The 19,385-nt window shown below is 37.0% G+C and overlaps 1 protein-coding gene across 2 annotated transcripts in view; it reads right to left on the bottom strand.

Moving 5' to 3' along the window:
- LOC131054660 (fructose-1,6-bisphosphatase, cytosolic) overlaps positions 1-19,385 on the bottom strand; it is a 143,601-nt gene that overhangs the window by 83,129 nt on the left and 41,087 nt on the right. For both annotated transcript variants that reach the window (XM_057989211.2, XM_057989210.2), the window contains one exon: positions 5,745-5,831. In XM_057989211.2, the coding sequence (XP_057845194.2) occupies positions 5,745-5,831 (87 nt within the window). The remainder of the gene's footprint in view (positions 1-5,744; positions 5,832-19,385) is intronic.

Raw genomic sequence — 19,385 nt, 5'->3', positions numbered from 1 at the left:
ATAATTTTATGGAATATAACATTTAAGTATAAGAAAGAAGAAAGATTTATACTTTAAGTTATATTCCATATATACTTCCAGGATGTTTGAGAGTGGTTTCGAACCTCCAGGAGTTATATTGCAAAATCTAGTTTTTGGAGGATTCTTCAGTTTTCCAGACTTAGTCAAATTTCAGGATCAAGACATTCCAGACTTAGCCAAATTTCAGGATCAGGGCATTCCAGACTTAGCCAAATTTCAGGGCATTTGAAGATCAGGATGACATTCCAGACTTCATCACTCACCAACTAGACCTAACTCAGACCTTCAAGGATGATACTCAAAATGCAAAGGCTAACAAACGAACCCTAAACACCTAGAAGGCGAACCCCAGAAAGCAAAAAGCAGGGGTCCCCATTTGCAATGGGGCGATGTGTGAATATGTCACAACAGTTTGATGGCATATCTTTCTATTGCTCTTCCAAATAGATGACTTCTCCATGGGCTGAGGCGAAAGTAGCATCCCATTCTGTTTTGAGATCTCTTGTCTTGTCGATCAATATCATAAGTGCTTGAATATCATCTAACTGCTTTTATGTGATTAACTCACCAGTTCCATGGAAAATGACTTTTAGTCTTCCCTCCAACTCACTGATTTCTATATCTGTTCCAAGTTCTATCACCCTCTCAAGGATGATTTGCATCACTTCTATAATCTTATCTTGAATCAAGTGAACTGCTTCACTAACTTAATAGCATCTATTGTTAATATCCTCAAAGACGACCTTCTTTATGTGAAGCAAGCTTCCCCATTGTAAGAAGTTAGGTAATTGCCCATCTTTAAATATCCCTTCTCTCACCAAAATCTGTTTAGGTGTCTTCCTCAATACTTGTAGACCGGGAATGGTGATGTCTCTAGTATAAACAAAAGTGTCGAATGCATCTTTGAGAGCTTGAGTTCTTACAAGGATGTTTGCAGTTGTATCAAGTGTCTTTGCCATATCTCTTATAAACTTGTTAGCCATTGTGAAGGATAACTATATCCATACATCCATCAACTGTGCCGAATTTCTTATCTTCTCCATATGATCCAAAGATTCTGAAGGAAGCAATGGTGGAGGTGTGACTAATGGATCCTGCCATCCTAATGGTTCATTGAATTGCTGGAAATAGTTTCTCCACGCCCTTATTTATTTCTCCAATTTTCTATTCTTATCTATTTCCAGCCTTAGCATGTCATGAACCGTTTTCACTGAATCATTCATATCACCTATGGCTTGTCTTGGATTAATTGGACCCAAATCAATAGTTTCCATGTCATATTCCTCTGTTGTAATCTCATCTTCAAATTTATCAACCATGGGGGTAGCAATCTGTATTTTTTGAGATCCTGTATCATCTCTAATCACCTTGGACATCTTTGTTGCTTTCTTTCTTTCCGTGACCTCCTGAATCTGGCTTAAGAGACTATCTAAATCACACAATGGTTCTTCACCAATTGGTATTACTTCCTTGACAAGCCTCTCCTTAAGCCATGCAGGGATAGCAGATCTACCTTCCCCTACTTGTGATTCTTCAAGCAATTGTCCATTTCTAGGAGGAGAAATTGTTTCATTGCCTTCTTCTCTTTCATCCTCATCATTCACTTGAATAGGATTTTCTTGATTTTGTCTCACTTCTGTCATTCTGGACTATAGATTCCATGGACTCAATCACTTCATGACTTGCATCTCGATCAAGCCTTTGGTTTTCATGGCTTGCATCTTGGTTCATCATATCTTCACGTCTGGAAGAAGTGCTGGAAGGATGACCGGAATTTGACGTATGCTTCTTCTTTGATGGTTCTTTCTCCTTTTGATTCTCTTTTCTTTTGGAACCTTTGGAAGGGGTTGATTGAGTGGTGCTTCCACTTGCGATTGCATCATTCTCATCATCTTCCTTTTCCAACTCAAATGTCAATTGTACATTTTGTTCTTTCAACTTATGATGTTGGACTTCTATCCACTTGCTTGTATATGCCAAGACTTGCTTTATCAAGTTTTTCAAATTTGTGTCCTCAACTTCACTGCAATTGATCTTTATACTCTTTTCTACCTTCTCATAAACTGGTTGAAGATACTTGTCGCTATCTTGTGCTTGATCGGCAACGCTAAAGGCTTTACATTTTCGGATGATGTTGAGAGGTAGCCTAGAATGCATCTTTTTTACTTCAAAATCATCTTGCACATTCATCCAAAAGTCCTCTAATTGCCATATATGCTTGTATTTCTTCCTGACAGCATTCTTAATGTTATCACAAGGGTCAAAATTATCTTTGAGTATATGGCATGAATGAATAGAGAGATAATTCCTCTTCGGCGCTCTTGGCAACTTGAAGAGAGTGGCAAACTTCTATTGAATCTCCAAGTGAGATAGGAGTAGGAATGTTGGGTCCATGTTTGTGCCTTAATGCCTTGGCATATGCTAATAACTACCTTACCACCTCAAGCAACACTATTCTATCTGCTGGATAGCGTAGCAACATATATGGAGGAGAAGAATATCCTTGAATTCTTATGTAGGTGAACTTTGAGAATTGGATGAACCATGCACCAAATTGCTTGATCAATTTTTGTGCTTCTGGAGACAATCATTGATGAATTCCTCCTTGTAAAATCCTCATGATATGCATGGTGAAAGCATCATTGACTCTCCTATAGGGTTGTTTAACTGGGTGGTGCAAATGTGGATATGAGTCACAAGCTCTTATCTCTCCAGGTCCTCTTCCAACTACTCCTTTATGCACTAGTCCAGCATATTCATGACTTCTAGCAAGAGAATATATAACATAAGAGCTCATATAGAAGGTCTTGGTGTGGATGAGTCTCCTCAATTGCACATCTAGGCTATTACTGATGATCCTTGCCCAATTGATTATACCTTTCCCTTGCATGATCACTTCTATGAAGAAGAACATCCAATTTTCGAAGTAGAAAGCTTGAGATGCATCAGTGATTCGGTTGAGCAAGGTGATCAAATCTCTAAATTCATCTTGGAAATCAATTCAATGTATTCTTCCGGGTATCTTGCTCTTGCCGCCCTGCTCTTCAATAACCAATGCTTGTTGATGATTCTCAAACATGTCTCTGGATCATCATCATAGTAAGACTCAGGTAGATGAAATGCTTCACTGATGGCTGCCTCTGATAGGTATGCAAGTACTTCTCCATTAGCTACTATGGTTCTTGTATGAGAGTCATAATGTTTGGCGCATTCGACCATCAAGTTACAACATTGCACAGTATGCGAGAAACTGGCCGCCTTGATGATTCCACTTTCTATTATTCTCTTAGCCGTTGATGAACGTTTGCCTATGTATGGTGCTTTGCGGAATTTCTTGACATCGAAGCTTCCAAGGCTAGTATCTCCTACGCTGCTCCAATGAGATGTGATCCTTGTTTCCAACACATCGCTCTTTTGATCCTCCTTGATGAGCGCTTGTCGAGTGCCGACTCCACTCGTCTTTGGGGCTGACATTTTTCACCTAGAAAGAGTTGCCTAAATTAGGATTGTGGTGAAGAATACTTAAACTACCGATGATAATAATAGATATTACAATGATTGAAGCTTATGCAAACCCTAAACAAACTTAAAAGTGAATGATTTAGAAACACTTATTTCTTTATTTTAGAATGCCTATCTGCACCTTGTAATGAATTTGCAGCATCTAATTTTACAAAAATGATCAAAATTTAGTCCTAAATCAGACGTGCAGATGACTTTATCACTGTGGAAATTATACTTACCTCTGATTTTACTGATTTCACCTTTGAGTTGATGCACTTGATCAATAGAAATGTCTGGAAATGCTTGGGTATTTCGCTGATGCTGAAGGTGGATCAATAAATCTGCCTTATACTCGATGAAATTCGCCCCTCTTGATGACTGAATTTGTTATCCCTATGATGAAGTTTGCCTCCTCTATGAGTAAATATGCTCCTTCACTGAATAAGTCTGCTTCCTTTATTGATCATAATTAATATTTCTGCCCTTAGGGTTCGCTACTTCTGCACTTTAGATCAAATTCGCTGTTAACGATGATGGTCTGCTCTTAAATTTGCTGTTTAGAGAAGGAGAATGGTTTGATTTGACGTCTGAAATGATCCTTTAAATGATCTTATATAGGCGCTAGGGGCAAAAGCTGTGTCTTTTGAGGTGAAGGCCGACTTGGTTTAGCAAAAAGAAAAAAAAAATGTTATTATCTTTCAATGCTGGCCGACTTTGACAATTAAACACATTTTCATTCAAATTCGAATTTTGTATTTTGGTGCCAATATATTCACTCAATCTTCTTAATGGGCATGAGAAAGCAGATCGCTAAAGTTGGGAGGCAATGGAACTTCTTTTAATGGTATCGCCAAAATTTGGAGGCAACAGAAATGAGTCTAATGCACATCGCTAAAACTGGTGAGCAAAAGAAATCCTCCTAAGGCAGATCGCTAAAATTCAAGAGCAAAGGAAGTTTATGGTGATCATCCCTAAAATTGAAGAGCAAAGGAAGTGAGTTTAGTTCGCCATCTCCATCCTTCTCTTTGTCAAAACGATGGTGCATCTCTCCTTTCAATCATCAAGTTGATTGCCAATGGCACTGAATTCGCTCAAATATGCACAGTGGGCAAAGGAAGTCTCGAAAAGCCCATCGCTAAAATCTTGGAGCAATGGAAGTCTTGAAATGCTCATCGCTAAAATTTTGGAGCAATGGAAGTGCTGTAACACTTAGCCAGATTTTAAGTTGCTGATTGACTTATGACCCAAACCAAGACATTATATGGTGACAAGGGGAAATTCACATGTCTTAATCCATTCCGAGAGGAGATCGCTCTTCTTTGAAAGCAAAGGTAGGGCATATTAAGGCAGATCACTCAAAATTGTGAGCAAAGGAAATGATTTATGAAGTTTATATTTTGTCTTCATTCCTTTCTCAATCCATGATGCTTTTACCCTTTGCCCCATGATCAATCTTGATGCTAAAGGCATTGACTTCACTCCTCGTCTCCAAAATGCAAAAGAAGTCCACATCGCTCTAAATTTGGAGCAAAGGAAGTGATCAAGGGGAGATCGCTCTGTTTTTGGGAGCAATAGAAGTCTTCATATCCTTAATCAAAATTTGCTCTTTCAACATGCCTTTTGACGAAATATGATTAGATCATGGGAAAAACCTTAGGTAGACAGCTAGATCTCCCCCTCTTTGATACCTTTCACTCATTCTTTCACCACCTTAATCTTTGATCAACTCATTGAAGAGCCTACTTAGCCTTCACTCAACCGGATTTGCAAGGGATGAGAGCTAGAAGACTCAAAAGCTTTGAAGAAAGAGGGGGTCCCCATTTTGATGGGATGAAGTTGTGAAATGGTCACAACACACCCATTTTGAATGAGATGCATTTAAAGAAAGATTCCTTGTGTCATGCCAAGTTGTAACTCTCAATTTCCACGCCCAAGAAGGCATATTTGAATATTTTGCCTTGTAAATGCCTGTGAAATGCATTCAAATTACAATAAGGCTGCAACTTTAGAAAGTGACCACAATATTTATTAAAAAAATTGACCTTGTTACCTACAACTTTTATTCAACTAAACTAGGAAATTAAAAATTAAAAATATTTTTGGTTGATGAAAATAGCCCCTACACCATGGATGCTCTTGAATCAAAGTTCAAAAATTAAAAATATAAAGCTTACAGTTAAGGAATGCCAAAAAAAGAGTAGTTAGGTTTTTTAAAATACCTTTATGTTTGGATGAGTCAAAATAAATTCTCCAAGAGAGGGATCTAGCGTAAAACCATTCACACCTGTCCCTGTAGACAAGACAAGCTGCAAAAGAAAATCTTAGGCTTGTTCCTAGCATGACATTTTTAAAATTCAGAAATACAAAAAATAAGTACTACATAAAATGGGTTAGAACTTAGAATCTTAGATGTTCTAAATAATTGTCTCAATACCACTAATATAAAAATGTTAAAATGATTTCCAACAACAACAGAAAGAGCAAAATGTTACCATAATAATATCAAATAGGATTCATTAATTAAAAAAGCAACTATATAGTTTAATTCATATATATATATATATGTGACTTGTCAAAACCAGGTTTGTTTTAGTCACATTCCAATTAAAATCCTCAAGTGTGATCTAAAATAATATTTTCACAAAACATCCACAGTACACCAGCTAGAAAGATATCCAAATGGGACAATTATGCTCCCCAATAATGCCACATATGTACTGAGCACTAAATTGGTTATTGAAAATTTATCTATCACAGATGGTATGAGAAACTCCAAGAATTGAACGCATGTATATTCCCCTAAACCAATTAGAAAAATTAAATGCACTACTTGTTTTCCAACCAATATGAGGACCGAATGGTCTATTAGAGAACAGACCTTATTTTCCTACGATGGAAAAATATAAACAGGTCATGTAGGCTATGGAATTTTAACATACACATGGTAATAACTACCTATAGGACTATAAGTGGCTGTGAAAAAATCATTCAGACCAGAACTTCCGTGAAAACACATGGAAATATAAGAGAAAAAAGTAGATGGAATGATTGTAATGTGGTTATATGATGATTTGAGTATTGTACCAAAGATTTTAAACTGCCATAATCCATATTTATTTTTTTATCAACCAAATTACACATTTGAGGGACAAAACCTTCATTGAAGAGTTATTTAAACCTCCATTTGTCACCAAACTTTACCTTTCTCTAATGTGGTAGTAACAATTCCATTTGTTCAACTAGTATGTTTCTGTTTCAACCCTCCACTTTTCCTAAATTGCATACTTACTTCAAGATTGGACCTTCCTCATCTTAGAACAAAAATTTCCTGAAAAAGAAAATTTAAAATATTTTGCATGAATCCAAAGCTACTACATCACCATATCAACCCTTATATGGAGGCCTTCTCCAAGGTAGATCCCATGAAGTCATATTGTGTAATGTCCTGAGTGGGATACTTGTCAAATTTCCAATATCAAAAAAAGAAATCTAGCACTTTCTGATCATCAAGATCCCGAGATGGGCAAGGTGAGAGCATATAGTGATTAGATTACATCATATATGCTTGTTGGCGGAAAGTCTCACAGCTGACAATGCATGCAAATACAACTGAAATGAATGTGGATCTTGGTGCCTAATCTTCCAATCTCCCTTACAATGCCGAGCAATATCAGATGAAGGATCTAGCTGCTATGCCTTCCAGAATACAGTAATCATTTACAATAATAATATATAGAGCAATATGGCAATGAACTGCACAAATTTTCACAATGAAATATAGAATTAATCATTGATGCTGGAAATATTGTAGGAAACTCCATAAATCCAAACAGTAATGCAGCAACAGAACGTACAGCAAACCCTAGGCTGATTAACTTGAAGAAGGCTATAAATTACTCACAGAATGATATTTTGTAGCCGATTTAAACCCTATCGGCAAAGATTGGAGCTAATAATGCACTATCTCCATTGCAAACTGGTGATGGCAGACATTAGAATGGACTGATAACAGCAAGAGAACCCAAGACTTGCAAATTATGTTAATTTGTACAATGGACATGGACTATGTACAACAGTCTTACACAGTCTTTAATATCTTCTTAAAATGCTGTGCTTTATGTATAATATGAATTAGCAGCTTAATTACATGTGCTTGTTTGAAATATACTTCCTACTATAGTTTTATGCTGAGCTAGATTGGGTGTTTAACTATTAACTTATAGCAATCTAGCAAGCAATAAAAGTATTAATTGTGCAAATCCCAACGCACTTATGGTGAGTGGTAGGTGTTGAGCGGTGTTTTATGACCACACCAACATAGAATAAAGTTTTCCAACAGTCACTTTATCCTGTTTTGATCAAAGTCCAATGTATGCTAAGATTGCGACAAGTTCATACAGTTGATTCCAAGGTTCCGATTATGCAGTGGATGTGAACTCAGTTGGCTTGATGTGAAATGCTGGTAATCCAAGGGGACTTACACGCACTTAAAGAAGATTTCAGCAAATTTGTAACTTCAAGGATATTCTCCCAAGATTTGGCAATGAAATAACTCTTTTTTGGGTCTTTTCAATGAGAAAATGCTGAAAATAAAATGGGAAAGGGTTTAGGAAAGCTATTTTAATCTAAGAACTCAATAGATGGCAATGTTTCAGATGGGATCAACCACACTTCATTTCACCACTAGCAAACAACTACATGAAGCGGGTGCAATCTTTAGAGGTTGTGTTTAAAAGGTTTTAAACCACTGATGAACACCATCAGAGAACAATGTTCATCCAATAATTTAGAATAAGTGCACACATAAAATAGCTCAGTCCAACCTTGCACTGTTGATAAAAATCATCTATTAACAAAAGGTATGAGCAATCAATCTCACAGTGAAACATTGCAATCAACTTTGTTCATCTAATTTTGGAAATAAATCTAAACTAAGTGAGGAAAGTGAAACCATGCAAGCCACAAAATAACACAAGTGTATACCATCAGAGAACAATATATCACTGTTTATTACTTCAATAGCTTATCGCAACAATTTCATACAATCCCCCCCCTTTACAAATGAGGGGGTGACCCCATATATAGGCTTCCAGCTTGAAAATGAACGGCCTAGATTACAAATCAATCAATGACTAAGATTAAACATGCAAACCCTAATTAGGGTTTGACCAAAAGATTCCAAGTTCATGATGCCACATAGTGGGAACATACATTTATGATGCATCACGCCCACTACTAACTAATTGCTCTTTGCTTAAAGTGGCACCCACAATGCATCAAACGCCCCTTACATTAAAAAATTGCCCACTATGTAATTAATGCACCATCATGCTAAAATTCGCCCATTGTGCAATGAATGTACCACTATGCTAAAATTTGCCCATTGTGCAATGAATGCACCACTATCTCTAAAATTGGCTACATGCAAAAGATGCTTTATTATCTCATTAAGTACGATGACTGCCATGCATTGAATCAGCCGCCACTTGGTCAAACATTCCAACAATGAATGTGCCACCTATGCCATCATACTGTCAAAAGATTCTCATCCAAAATTGGATGACCATTATCTCATTCATTAGTGGCGAATGCAATGAATCTAGCAATGACGGCCTACAATTCTCCTACGGGGACACTTGGCACATTCTCCATCTTGAATTCTAGCAGGGAAATATCCTCTTCTCACTTGGAGAAAATTTTCTCCCAATTTTGCCACTGCCTCCTGACTCCTTCGCATCGTGCTGGAGAACAAGGAACGCTTTCTAGATGCCTCTTGGAAAAGGAATCCACAAAGAAGAACTCATGCAATTTGTCCTTCAGGATTCAGGAAGTCAACTATCAGCTCTTCCTCAGTCAACCTTCTGGTAAATAAGGTCTCAACTACATTGAGAACCTCTTCCTGAACTTTCCTGACTGATTCCTTCAGTGATGTTGACTTTTTGCTAAATCTTTCAAAGGATTCCTTTCTAGTGCTGATGGCATAAAACCACCGTGGGAAGTAATAAATTTCATTCTCTTGGACAACCTTCCCATCAACCAACATTTGCCTAGGAACTCTCATTAATGCCCTAAGTCGAAGAATAGTCAAGTCTTGGTAAATATGCACATCTTCCCATAAACTATCCACAATCTCCAACCTGTTTGGGATAGCTAGAATTCTCCAGTGGAATTGAGCCAAGTCTTCAATGAATTATCCAACTGAAGCGAAGACATCTTCCACCCATTCCTTAGAATATTGAGCTCTTCTCCTTATTTATTCAATGTCATTAATGGATTCCTTGGAAAGAGGAGGAGGAACAAAGGATGGATCTTCTTCTCTGAGTGGATGCTTTAGGCTCTGCACATATTCACACAAGGCCCTATTTTTGCCCAACCTTTTATTCTTTTCCTTCATCTTTTTCATTTGTTCTTTCAGTGCTAAGGAAGATTCATCAAAATCTTTGACCACTTGTGTCGTGGAAGCACGCCCTAAATTGACTTCTCTGATCTCATACTCAACAGGCATGATTTCACTTCTATCCTTATCCACTCTAGGCTTAGCTAAGTGCAATGTCTTGGATCCCAACTTGTCTCGTTTGATCTTAGAAAACTTCCTAGCTGCCTTGTTTTCTGCTAGTTTGTCTATTTTGCTTAGACTTTTTTCCAATTCTTGCGCAGGATCCATTTCTTCTTTTGGCTCCTTTCTCATCCTTTCCTTCAACTAGTATGGAGTGGTTGTTGGCTGATCTTGAACTTCCATTCGCACCTGTTCCTATGAAACTTCCTCAAAAATCCCTAAGTCACCCACCAGAATTGTCTCTATGAAACCATCCCAATCCTATTGTTCTGGATTGGGAGGAAGTTCCTGCCTTTGATTCTCTTGCTCAATAGGTCGATGAGAAGCACTGATGCTGAGCATATCATGTGCTTGTGCATTGTCAAGAACATTTTCTTGTGGCTAACTCCTTGCGACTTCCTGCACAAACATCTCAACTTCTTGCACACCAGAAGAACTAACCAGTGATTGTGCATCCTCCATCCTTGGTCTTTTTTGTTGTGGCTCGTTTGGCTGGATTTCTTTTCTCTTCTTTGTTTGTGACTTCCTCGGAACATTTTTCTTTTTCCTTTGTTTTGTTCCATCCTGTGGAAGTCCCTCTTCTCTAGCCTGGGTAGCTAATGATCCTTCCGTTGCTTCACTATGGGAGTCCAGTTCTCCCATCAACTGGTAGGTCAGCTGAGATTTATTTCCTTTTAGCTTTGTGATATGTTGTTCAACCCAGTGCCTAGTAAATTTTAGGACTCGTCTACTTAAAACATTCAGATCATCAACTTCTGGCTCTAACCAATCTGGGGTTGTAATGTCCCCTTCTCAGTGAGGAGGAGTTCAATGGGCCATTAGCCTATTCTGGAGACCTGTAGGCTAATTGGAAGCAGAAACTAGGGTTTTCAATATTTTAGGAGGTTGTGTGAGTTGTTTGATGCTTGACTAGTTGGAATTCTATGATTCTGATTATGGATTCCTTCTGGGTTTTACGAAAGCTTTGCAGAGGTGTAACATGCGTTTAGTTCCAACAAGAATTCTGAACTTACTATTTTTAGTAAGTTGGTGGCAGTTGACGAGATTTCTAAGTCTTTCTAGGTTTTCTGAGCTCATCTCCAAGGTTCGAAGAGAAATCTTTTTGGAGTTGTTTTCAGTACTTACTATTTTTAGTAAGTGCCATTTCTGCTATGTTTAGCAGTTCAGTGCAGAGGTCCGACCCAGTCAATTTTGTTGGTTTTTAGCACTTCAATTTCGGGTTCAATTTGGCATTGATCAGTCTTGATTTGAAAGTGATTTATTAAATATTAATACTTTATCATAAGTTTAATATTTAATTATTATGTTGGGTGACTTAGGAAAGGGAAAAATAAATTTTAAATCTTATTATTTTTCCTAAGTCAAATGGCATTGAGGATGAAAAAACATTTCATGTTTATGATGTTTATGTTGCAAAGTTGTTTACCAAGGAAAAAGTTCGAACTTATGCCTAGAGGAGGGTGACGCCAAGTCATGGACATGTTTGGAATGAAATTTAAATGAGAAGATAGGAATTTGGGTGCCATTTGAATGTGAATTTGAGTCTCTGAATCTATAAATATGAGAGTTAGGCTCCTATTTGTCATCTATGAAAAAAATATAATGAAGTGCTGCCGAAATTTGGAGTGAAGCTTCGGGGAATGCATACCTCCTAGCTACCGCTTGGTTTCTTGCTTGCAATACAACAACTAATTGAGCTTGTGACTGCTCTTCATCCAAAGTAGATTTGAGGAACAATGTTGCAGATTTTTGTTTCAGTTTCAGATGTTTGGAGTGTTTTTTGAGTGTTCATGTTGCTGGTTGGTGTGTGTGCTGAAGTAGAAATCTGTTTGTAGGTCCCTATGTGTTTGCCAGGTCATTCTAGATATTGGGTTTGATTGATTCTTTCCCCTAGGCGATGGAGTCTACCAATTTGCAGATCAACACTTGCTGATTTGGATTTTATATTGCAAATCGTACTTCCCAGCTAGGTCGTACCACTTCTTGGCTGCCTCGGGTTGCATGCTGAAGTTTTTTGGTATCTATGTTGCAAGTTTGGGGTTCTAGTCTTATCGCCTCTATCATATCTTTCATTTGCTTTTGTTCTTGTGTCATTTGGAGGTGTTTTGGGCGAGTTATGAGCTTTCCAGTGATTTAGGTAGTGGTTGTTTTTTGCATACTACAAATTACTTTTTCAGAATAGGAGTCCGTGGTTGGTTGGCACATACGGGTAAACGATTAAACGCAGAAAGTAAATGCACAGAACATAACGGAAATATATTAAAGAACCAGTTTCTGTATTAATTCAACAGTCCATGTGCATCAAGTGCTTACAACATCACACCAGATATGACTGTCATGATGCTACTTCGAAGGAAAGGTATGCAATATATAATACCCGAAGGGGTGCGACCAACCATCGCGTCCAACTGCCCTTCAGGAAGACTAACTGACTGTCGTAACCCATAATTACTGACAACAACATAACATAATGATTATTCCCGACAACAGTGGTGTGTTATTTCTCTATGCATGTGTTTGAGTTTGTTTAGCTTGGAAGTATTCATTGTAATGGACAGTATCTTCTCTCTATTCTAAGATTCATATCTCATCATTGTAAGGATGGATAGTAGTACTATTAGCCATTTCTGGATTGTAAAGAAAATCCTGGTGAAAAGTGGAAGAGGCTGGCTTGCCGCCTACATTTGGATTTTGTAATACTGTCCTCCCGCTACACAAGCGGTAGAGTGATTGTTGTTTTCATTCCTACTCCTCGCACTACATAAGTGGTTGAGTGATCTATTTCCTTGTTTTAATAATCATCCTCCTGCTGAAAAGTGGTTGAGTGATTGCTACTTCAGTTTCTTGTCTTGTCCTTGGCTGGTTTACCGCCAAGTGATCTTTCAATGTTCTCATTATCCCACTGAAAAGTGGAAGGGGCTGGCTTGCCGCCCAAGTATTGTAATCAATTTCAGTTTCTTGCATCTAACTATCCCCTCAACACTGTATGCTCTCACCCTCCCAAATTGGGCTCTTGGTGATCAAAAGGTGAAAAGGGTTACTTTCAATAGTATTAGGATTTGATTTTCTAACCCTAACAGGTGTTTGTGTTGGTTGTAAAATAATTGAAAAAAAAAATTGTGGGGATATTATAGGGGCCTGAATAAGCTATCCTTTAGATTTTCGTACTCCGGTTGAACCACGTGTTCATCTTCCTTAACCTGATCTGGCACCTGAATAACTTCACAAATTCTTATCATGTCAAGGGACAATCTGGAGAATATTATTTTCTTGATTTCAAGATCCCTAGCATTAGCCTAGTAATGCTCCAGCTGGATTTTATGCTTGTGCTTCACTCCGGCAACCATCTTGATCTTGTTTTGTGGATCAAAGTAGGATCTAGCCGTATGGGATGTCAGGTGATAAAATAACAATTCATCTACGGACTTTTCAATCGCTGCCAATGTCAGACACAATTCTACATAATCACCTAGGACAACTGGAAATTCAATTGACAGCATCTTCTTTTGGATTTTGTCGTAGGCGGTTAATTGCCTAGTAAGCTCTAGCAGCACCATCTTGTTTGTTGGATACCTCGGTAGCTTATGCAGCTGAAAAGAAAACCCTTGGACTCGGATGTAGGTAAACTTTGGAAATTGAATGTACCAGGCTCCAAAGTTTTCTATCAGCTTTTTGGCTTCTTGCGACAACCTTGTGTGGAAACCACCTTTTAACAACCTGGTTATGTGCATTGTAAAGGTGTTGCTAACTAACTTGTAAGAAGTAGTATCATACAAGTGCAGCTGCAGATAGCACTCGTGGACCTTCAACTGTCCAAGTCCCAGCAAGCCATTGAATTTGCCCATTCTTGCCAATGAGTAGATGACATATGAGTTCATATAAAAAGATTGGGATTGCTTTTGCTTCAAATTCTTCAGCTGCTCATGCAAGTAGTGGCTGATCAATCTTGCCCAATCTACTATTCCATTGCCTTCCATTACTTCACTGATAAAGTAAAACATCCAAGTTTTGAATATGAAGGCATGTGGATCTTCCATAATTTTGCTTAACATCAGCACAAGGTCGACATACTCTTGCTTAAAGTCAAAACTGGTGATCTGCTCGGGCATCTTGGAAATATGCGGTTTTGGCTTCTGCATCCAAGCCTTGTTAATTATTCCAGTACATCTTTCGATGCCAGCATCATAGATCATCGCTACTCTCTCTTTGGTTCTGTAAGTCATGGATTGGTATGTCGAGATCCCAAATGTGTCTCCAATTGCTTCAACTATCAGGTTGGCCAGGTTCTTGCCATCTGGTGTCAACATTACTCCTCTTAGTATTATAATGTTTCGCGCACTCCATAATCAGCTCTGGGTATTGGATGGCTAGAGGGAAACCGGTGGCTGCAACAATTCCGCTCTTGACAATCTTGGTAGCAATGGTTGATGGAGCACGTCCTGCCGTTCCAAAAACTCTATTCCGGAATTCTCCCAACTGGAAAGTCCCTAAGTTTGTGTCGCTGATTTCCTTCCACTTCGAAATAATCTTTAATTATGGAAGGAATCCTTTTAGTTCATTCTTGATCTGCGCCTGCCGTGAAGTGTTCACAACTTTACTGGATTCCGCCATTCCTACAAAACAAAATAAATAACATTAAAATCATCATAAAGGAATTTAATAAATTGATGAAAAAGGAATTCAAGCCTGTAAATTCCAAACTTGGAATAAAATAAAACCTTTGAGAACAAGAACTTCTGGAAAAATAATAGACTCTTTGCTTCTAACTTTTCTCCACCTCTCTCTAACTTTGAATTTCTCCAATAAGTGTTGTGAGAAATGAATTCCAATCCATCGTTTAAATAGAAATCTCTTACCAAGTTGCTAAAAGTTGGCGAAAGGTTAAAATTGGCAATTGCAGTTAAAATGTGTTATGTTTCCTTTGACAACTCGTCATGCAAACAAGCCCTATCATCAACGTTGAGTTCAAAAATGGAAAATTCCATAAATTCTTAAGTTGTGTGTCATGAATGCAGAATATTCCCTTTACATGTTGCCAACTCATTAATTGCAAAAATCTTTCCAATCTAGATGCATAAAGATATTTTAAAAGATTTTCCTTTCCTGAAAGAATTTTGTCAATTTGTCCACTTGGAAAGAAATCATATACGTCTGGAATTTTTAGGAGAAAATTCTTGTAGAGAGAAATCTTATCCTGAAGGAATTTTCTCGTGTTCTTGTGCACATCTCTTTCTGAAAGAGATTTTTTGATCAATCAATCACTTTTCCAAATTTTTAGGAATTTTTTCTATCTTGAGCTTTGGAACTTAAGAGAGAGAAAATGTCTCACCTAGTCAAACTTTCCTCATGCCTTGGAATTTCTTCATCTTGGGCATAATTCTTCCTGAGAAAGGAATTTTTTGAAAACTTGAAATTTTCCTCCTTGGCCATGAATTTCACTTCAATTTTGTCCTTGGGTATTGTTTCTACTTTGTGAAGGATTTTGGAAAACATTGAAAATTCCTTCCTGACTTCTATTGGCGACCTCATTCATCCTTGAGTGCTAATTTCACATGACGGAGGAATATTGTCCTTGGATGGAAGTTCCTCCTATACCCCTATCTAGTGCCCATTCTCACTTTTGGGCGGAATTTCCATGTTAATGAGGAGTTCTGTCTTGGAAGGAAAATTCCTTCCTTAGCCCTGTTTGACACCCAATCTCAGTCTAGAGTGCAAATTCAACTAGGAGGAGGTTATTTCACTTTGGGAGGAAATTCCTCCTCTTTACCATTTTGGCACTCCTCCAATTTGGGCGCTAATTTTACCTTGTGCAATAATTCACGTTTTAGGAGGAAATTCCTCCTCCACCTCTCTTTGGCGCTCACCTTCTAGTTTGGGCGGGATTTAGCCTTGATGGAGGAAATCATGCCTAAGAAAGAAATTCCTCCTTGAGGTCAATTTGGTGCCCATGCACTGACTTGGGCAGATTTTTACTATGCAGGAGGAATTCATGAGGAATTGGAAATTCCTCCATGACCCTAATTTGGAGTGTCATAACCCCTCTTTGGACATTGGATTATTGTGATTAAATAAATACGATAATCAAAACATTTATTAATTAACATTTAATAATATGGGAAAATCGTCTCATTTATGAGACTTCACAATTTTCCTCTAAGTGAGAGGGTTGTCATAACCCCACATCCTGGTGATGTAATCAATAATAGATTTTGTGATTCTTCATAATAATAATAAATTATCATTTATTATGTAATTAATAATATTAATAGTAATATTAATCATTCATTAATATAAAAATAATATTAATATTATAATAAGACTGTCATATCCCCTCCTTGATCGTTATATATCCTAAATGAAACAATTATTATTATTAATTAATATAATAATTATCAAAGAATGATTATTTGAAATCTATTTATTTATTAAATATTATTATTTAATTAATATTTATTAATGTTTGAAATATTCAAATAAAAATAAATTAATATTATATTATAAACACAATTTATATATTTAAAATAATAAACACATAATTTATATATTCAATAATAAATGTGGACAATGACTAATAAGAATTACCCAGTCTAAATAACAATTAGCATCGACTAAGTACTATGGACGCATAATCTCAAGAATGAATACTAGTAACCATTGGCAATAAGGGACTATTGTCTTGAAGATATCGATCATCATGTATAGGTGAGATATCTGGTCGAAGCGTATACATGGCATGGAGATCGAGGAAGACTAAGTATACTCGCCAAGTGTCCATGGAAGAATACAATCGATGACAATATCCATTAATAGTGAAGATCATTATAAGACAAAGGATGAAGTAATACACAAATCAAATATGATTACAAGTAGACTAAGGCATCCAAACAAACCGCGATTAGTGATGAAAATCAATATTAATGAGAGGAAATTAGGTGATGAAATGATGATTAGTCAGCGATCGTGTTAGTTGAGCATTATCAAAATGCACATATTATAGTAACAAAGACATCGATTACAAGATCTGTTGATGACAGCGATTATGGTTCCTTGATCAAGTAAACCGATAGTTAGGAAGAAGTTCGACTTGGGGAGCTGTGTCTCATCGATTATGAAGAGATGCGATCCATTCATATTGCAAGATATATTACGACAATCAGACACCCACAATCAGGCATGGGATTGGTATTTTATTTATTCTTTATATCCTTATGGATCTGCTCTTTATCGAGCATTGCATTTGGCACATCAGGTTGCATGCATACATATTCATATCCAAGACAGCACCATTATTCATTGTTGCAAGCATAAATCTCCAGATCAGGAACAGCAACATATCACCGTCAGTGTTATTAGCATCTTCAGCATTGCATAAGTATATCGGCATACCGGATACAGAAAGTATTATTACCAGCAATAAGGGGAAGTCGATGCATGAAGGGAAGGAAAAAGGGTATATATATATTACCTGGCAGCCATCGATCAGATCAGATCAGAACTCTTATTCAGTTAGAGGCACTAACATCCTTGCTCTTGGTGTGATACTTAAAGAAAGACTAATAGGAGATAATAAACAAGGATCGGGTGTTATCAAGAGAAAAATGAAGGCATCGTGAGACGTAGTTGGTACACACAGGTAAGTAGAAACTATCTTTCTTTGTTAGTGTTTATACTCACAGCTTAATCAGAATAGAAGGAGAAATCGACAACGTTGTTTTGCATTAAGAAATGATGTCTTCTGCATCATACAATGAATATGATCATTGATATTATTATATAGTAATAAAAGATAGTACCGCTAAGCATACCGATCTGGGTATACAATGATTTAAATACTATAATTTAATAATTTGAGTACTAAATTTAATAATCTAAGTACCGAACTTAATAATCTGAATGACAAGTAAGACTGAGAAAATAAATCAGATTGGATTATCATCAGTTCAACATAAGAAAGAAGATTACGTTATCCGTGATTTTAGTCAGGTTAAGATAGAATTGTCTCCTAATAAATTTAGTTTAAGTCATAAGTCTGTTGAAATAGATTAATTATGGTTAAAACAGTCTTAAACCTAGTAGGGGACATTACATGGAGCCCAAACTTCAGTCTGATATGCATTTTGATCAGGATGAAGGACTTTTGACAAACTTAGAAATTCTTCCTTGCCTTGGACATTTTTTGCCCATCTCCTGGATTTCTTTGCCATTTTCGGAATGACGTGGATTTTTCGTGCCTTAGAATATTTTTCATGCTTTTTACACTTCAAGAAAGAATTTCATACTTAGCCATTTTTTGGTCAACTATCTACTTTTTCAATTTCCCAGATTTAGACTTGGATTTTCAGGTATGCTTTGCCTTCAATGTCCTGACCACTGCCTGAGATAGACTTGCCAAAAGTAAACTTATTAAAAAATAGTAAGTACATCAAAACATCAAATTAGGACAAACTGAGGAAGGGTGACACTTACTAAAAATAGAAAGTTTGATTTTTGGCAATATTTGACCAATTTGGGACAATGAAGCTTACTAAAAATAGAAACTTACTTAAAAAAGTAAGTGCTCAGAATTCGCTCAAATTTCACTGGAAGCTTCATTGAAGGGTCCTAACTTCATTGCAACATTCAGATTTTCCAAAACCCTAAGGAAATGGCCTCAAATCTATGTCTGAAGGGAAAAACCCTAAAATAGACAAAACCGGTTCCAGACTCAGTCAAATTTGCTCAAAACAGTTGCAAACCTAATCAAAATTCATCAAAAACACTTGCAAACTGGGGAGACCGAAGGGATTGCTGCGAAAAGACCCAAAGAACCAAAACCAAAAGACCAAGAGGACCAAAAATGTAGGGGTTCCCCATTGGAACGGGGTGATGTGTGATTAGGTCACAACAATAGGGAATCATGAAATTCATTTTGTAGACCCAAGTTCCATTTCCATGAAGAAGACATCTCGTAATGTCCTAGGGCCAAAGTAATGCAAATGTGATTCCTAACCTTCATCACACTTATTATTTGAATAACAACACTATCGGCCCTAACATTTACTCAAATCTTATATAACTCAAGTTTGAATTACTGTTTATGCATCAGCAATATTTCAAACATGCAAATGATAGGAATAACTCATGATCTTCTCATTACAATGAACAGCAGATAACAGGTGTAAATCTCAATCTCCTTATTACAATAACGACTATAATATTTAAATAGTTCTACAAAAGCATTAACTACAAAAGAAAATTCATACCAATAACTGAAGCTCAATTATGAACTCTAAATGAGATTGCCTTTCTTAGGATTCCCATGCTT

Source organism: Cryptomeria japonica, chromosome 8 (assembly GCF_030272615.1).
Source record: "Cryptomeria japonica chromosome 8, Sugi_1.0, whole genome shotgun sequence".
In the NCBI taxonomy this organism is placed as follows: Eukaryota; Viridiplantae; Streptophyta; class Pinopsida; order Cupressales; family Cupressaceae; genus Cryptomeria; species Cryptomeria japonica.
The sequence above is the reverse complement of the archived record's forward strand: the minus strand, read 5'-3'. Positions and strand labels throughout refer to the sequence as shown.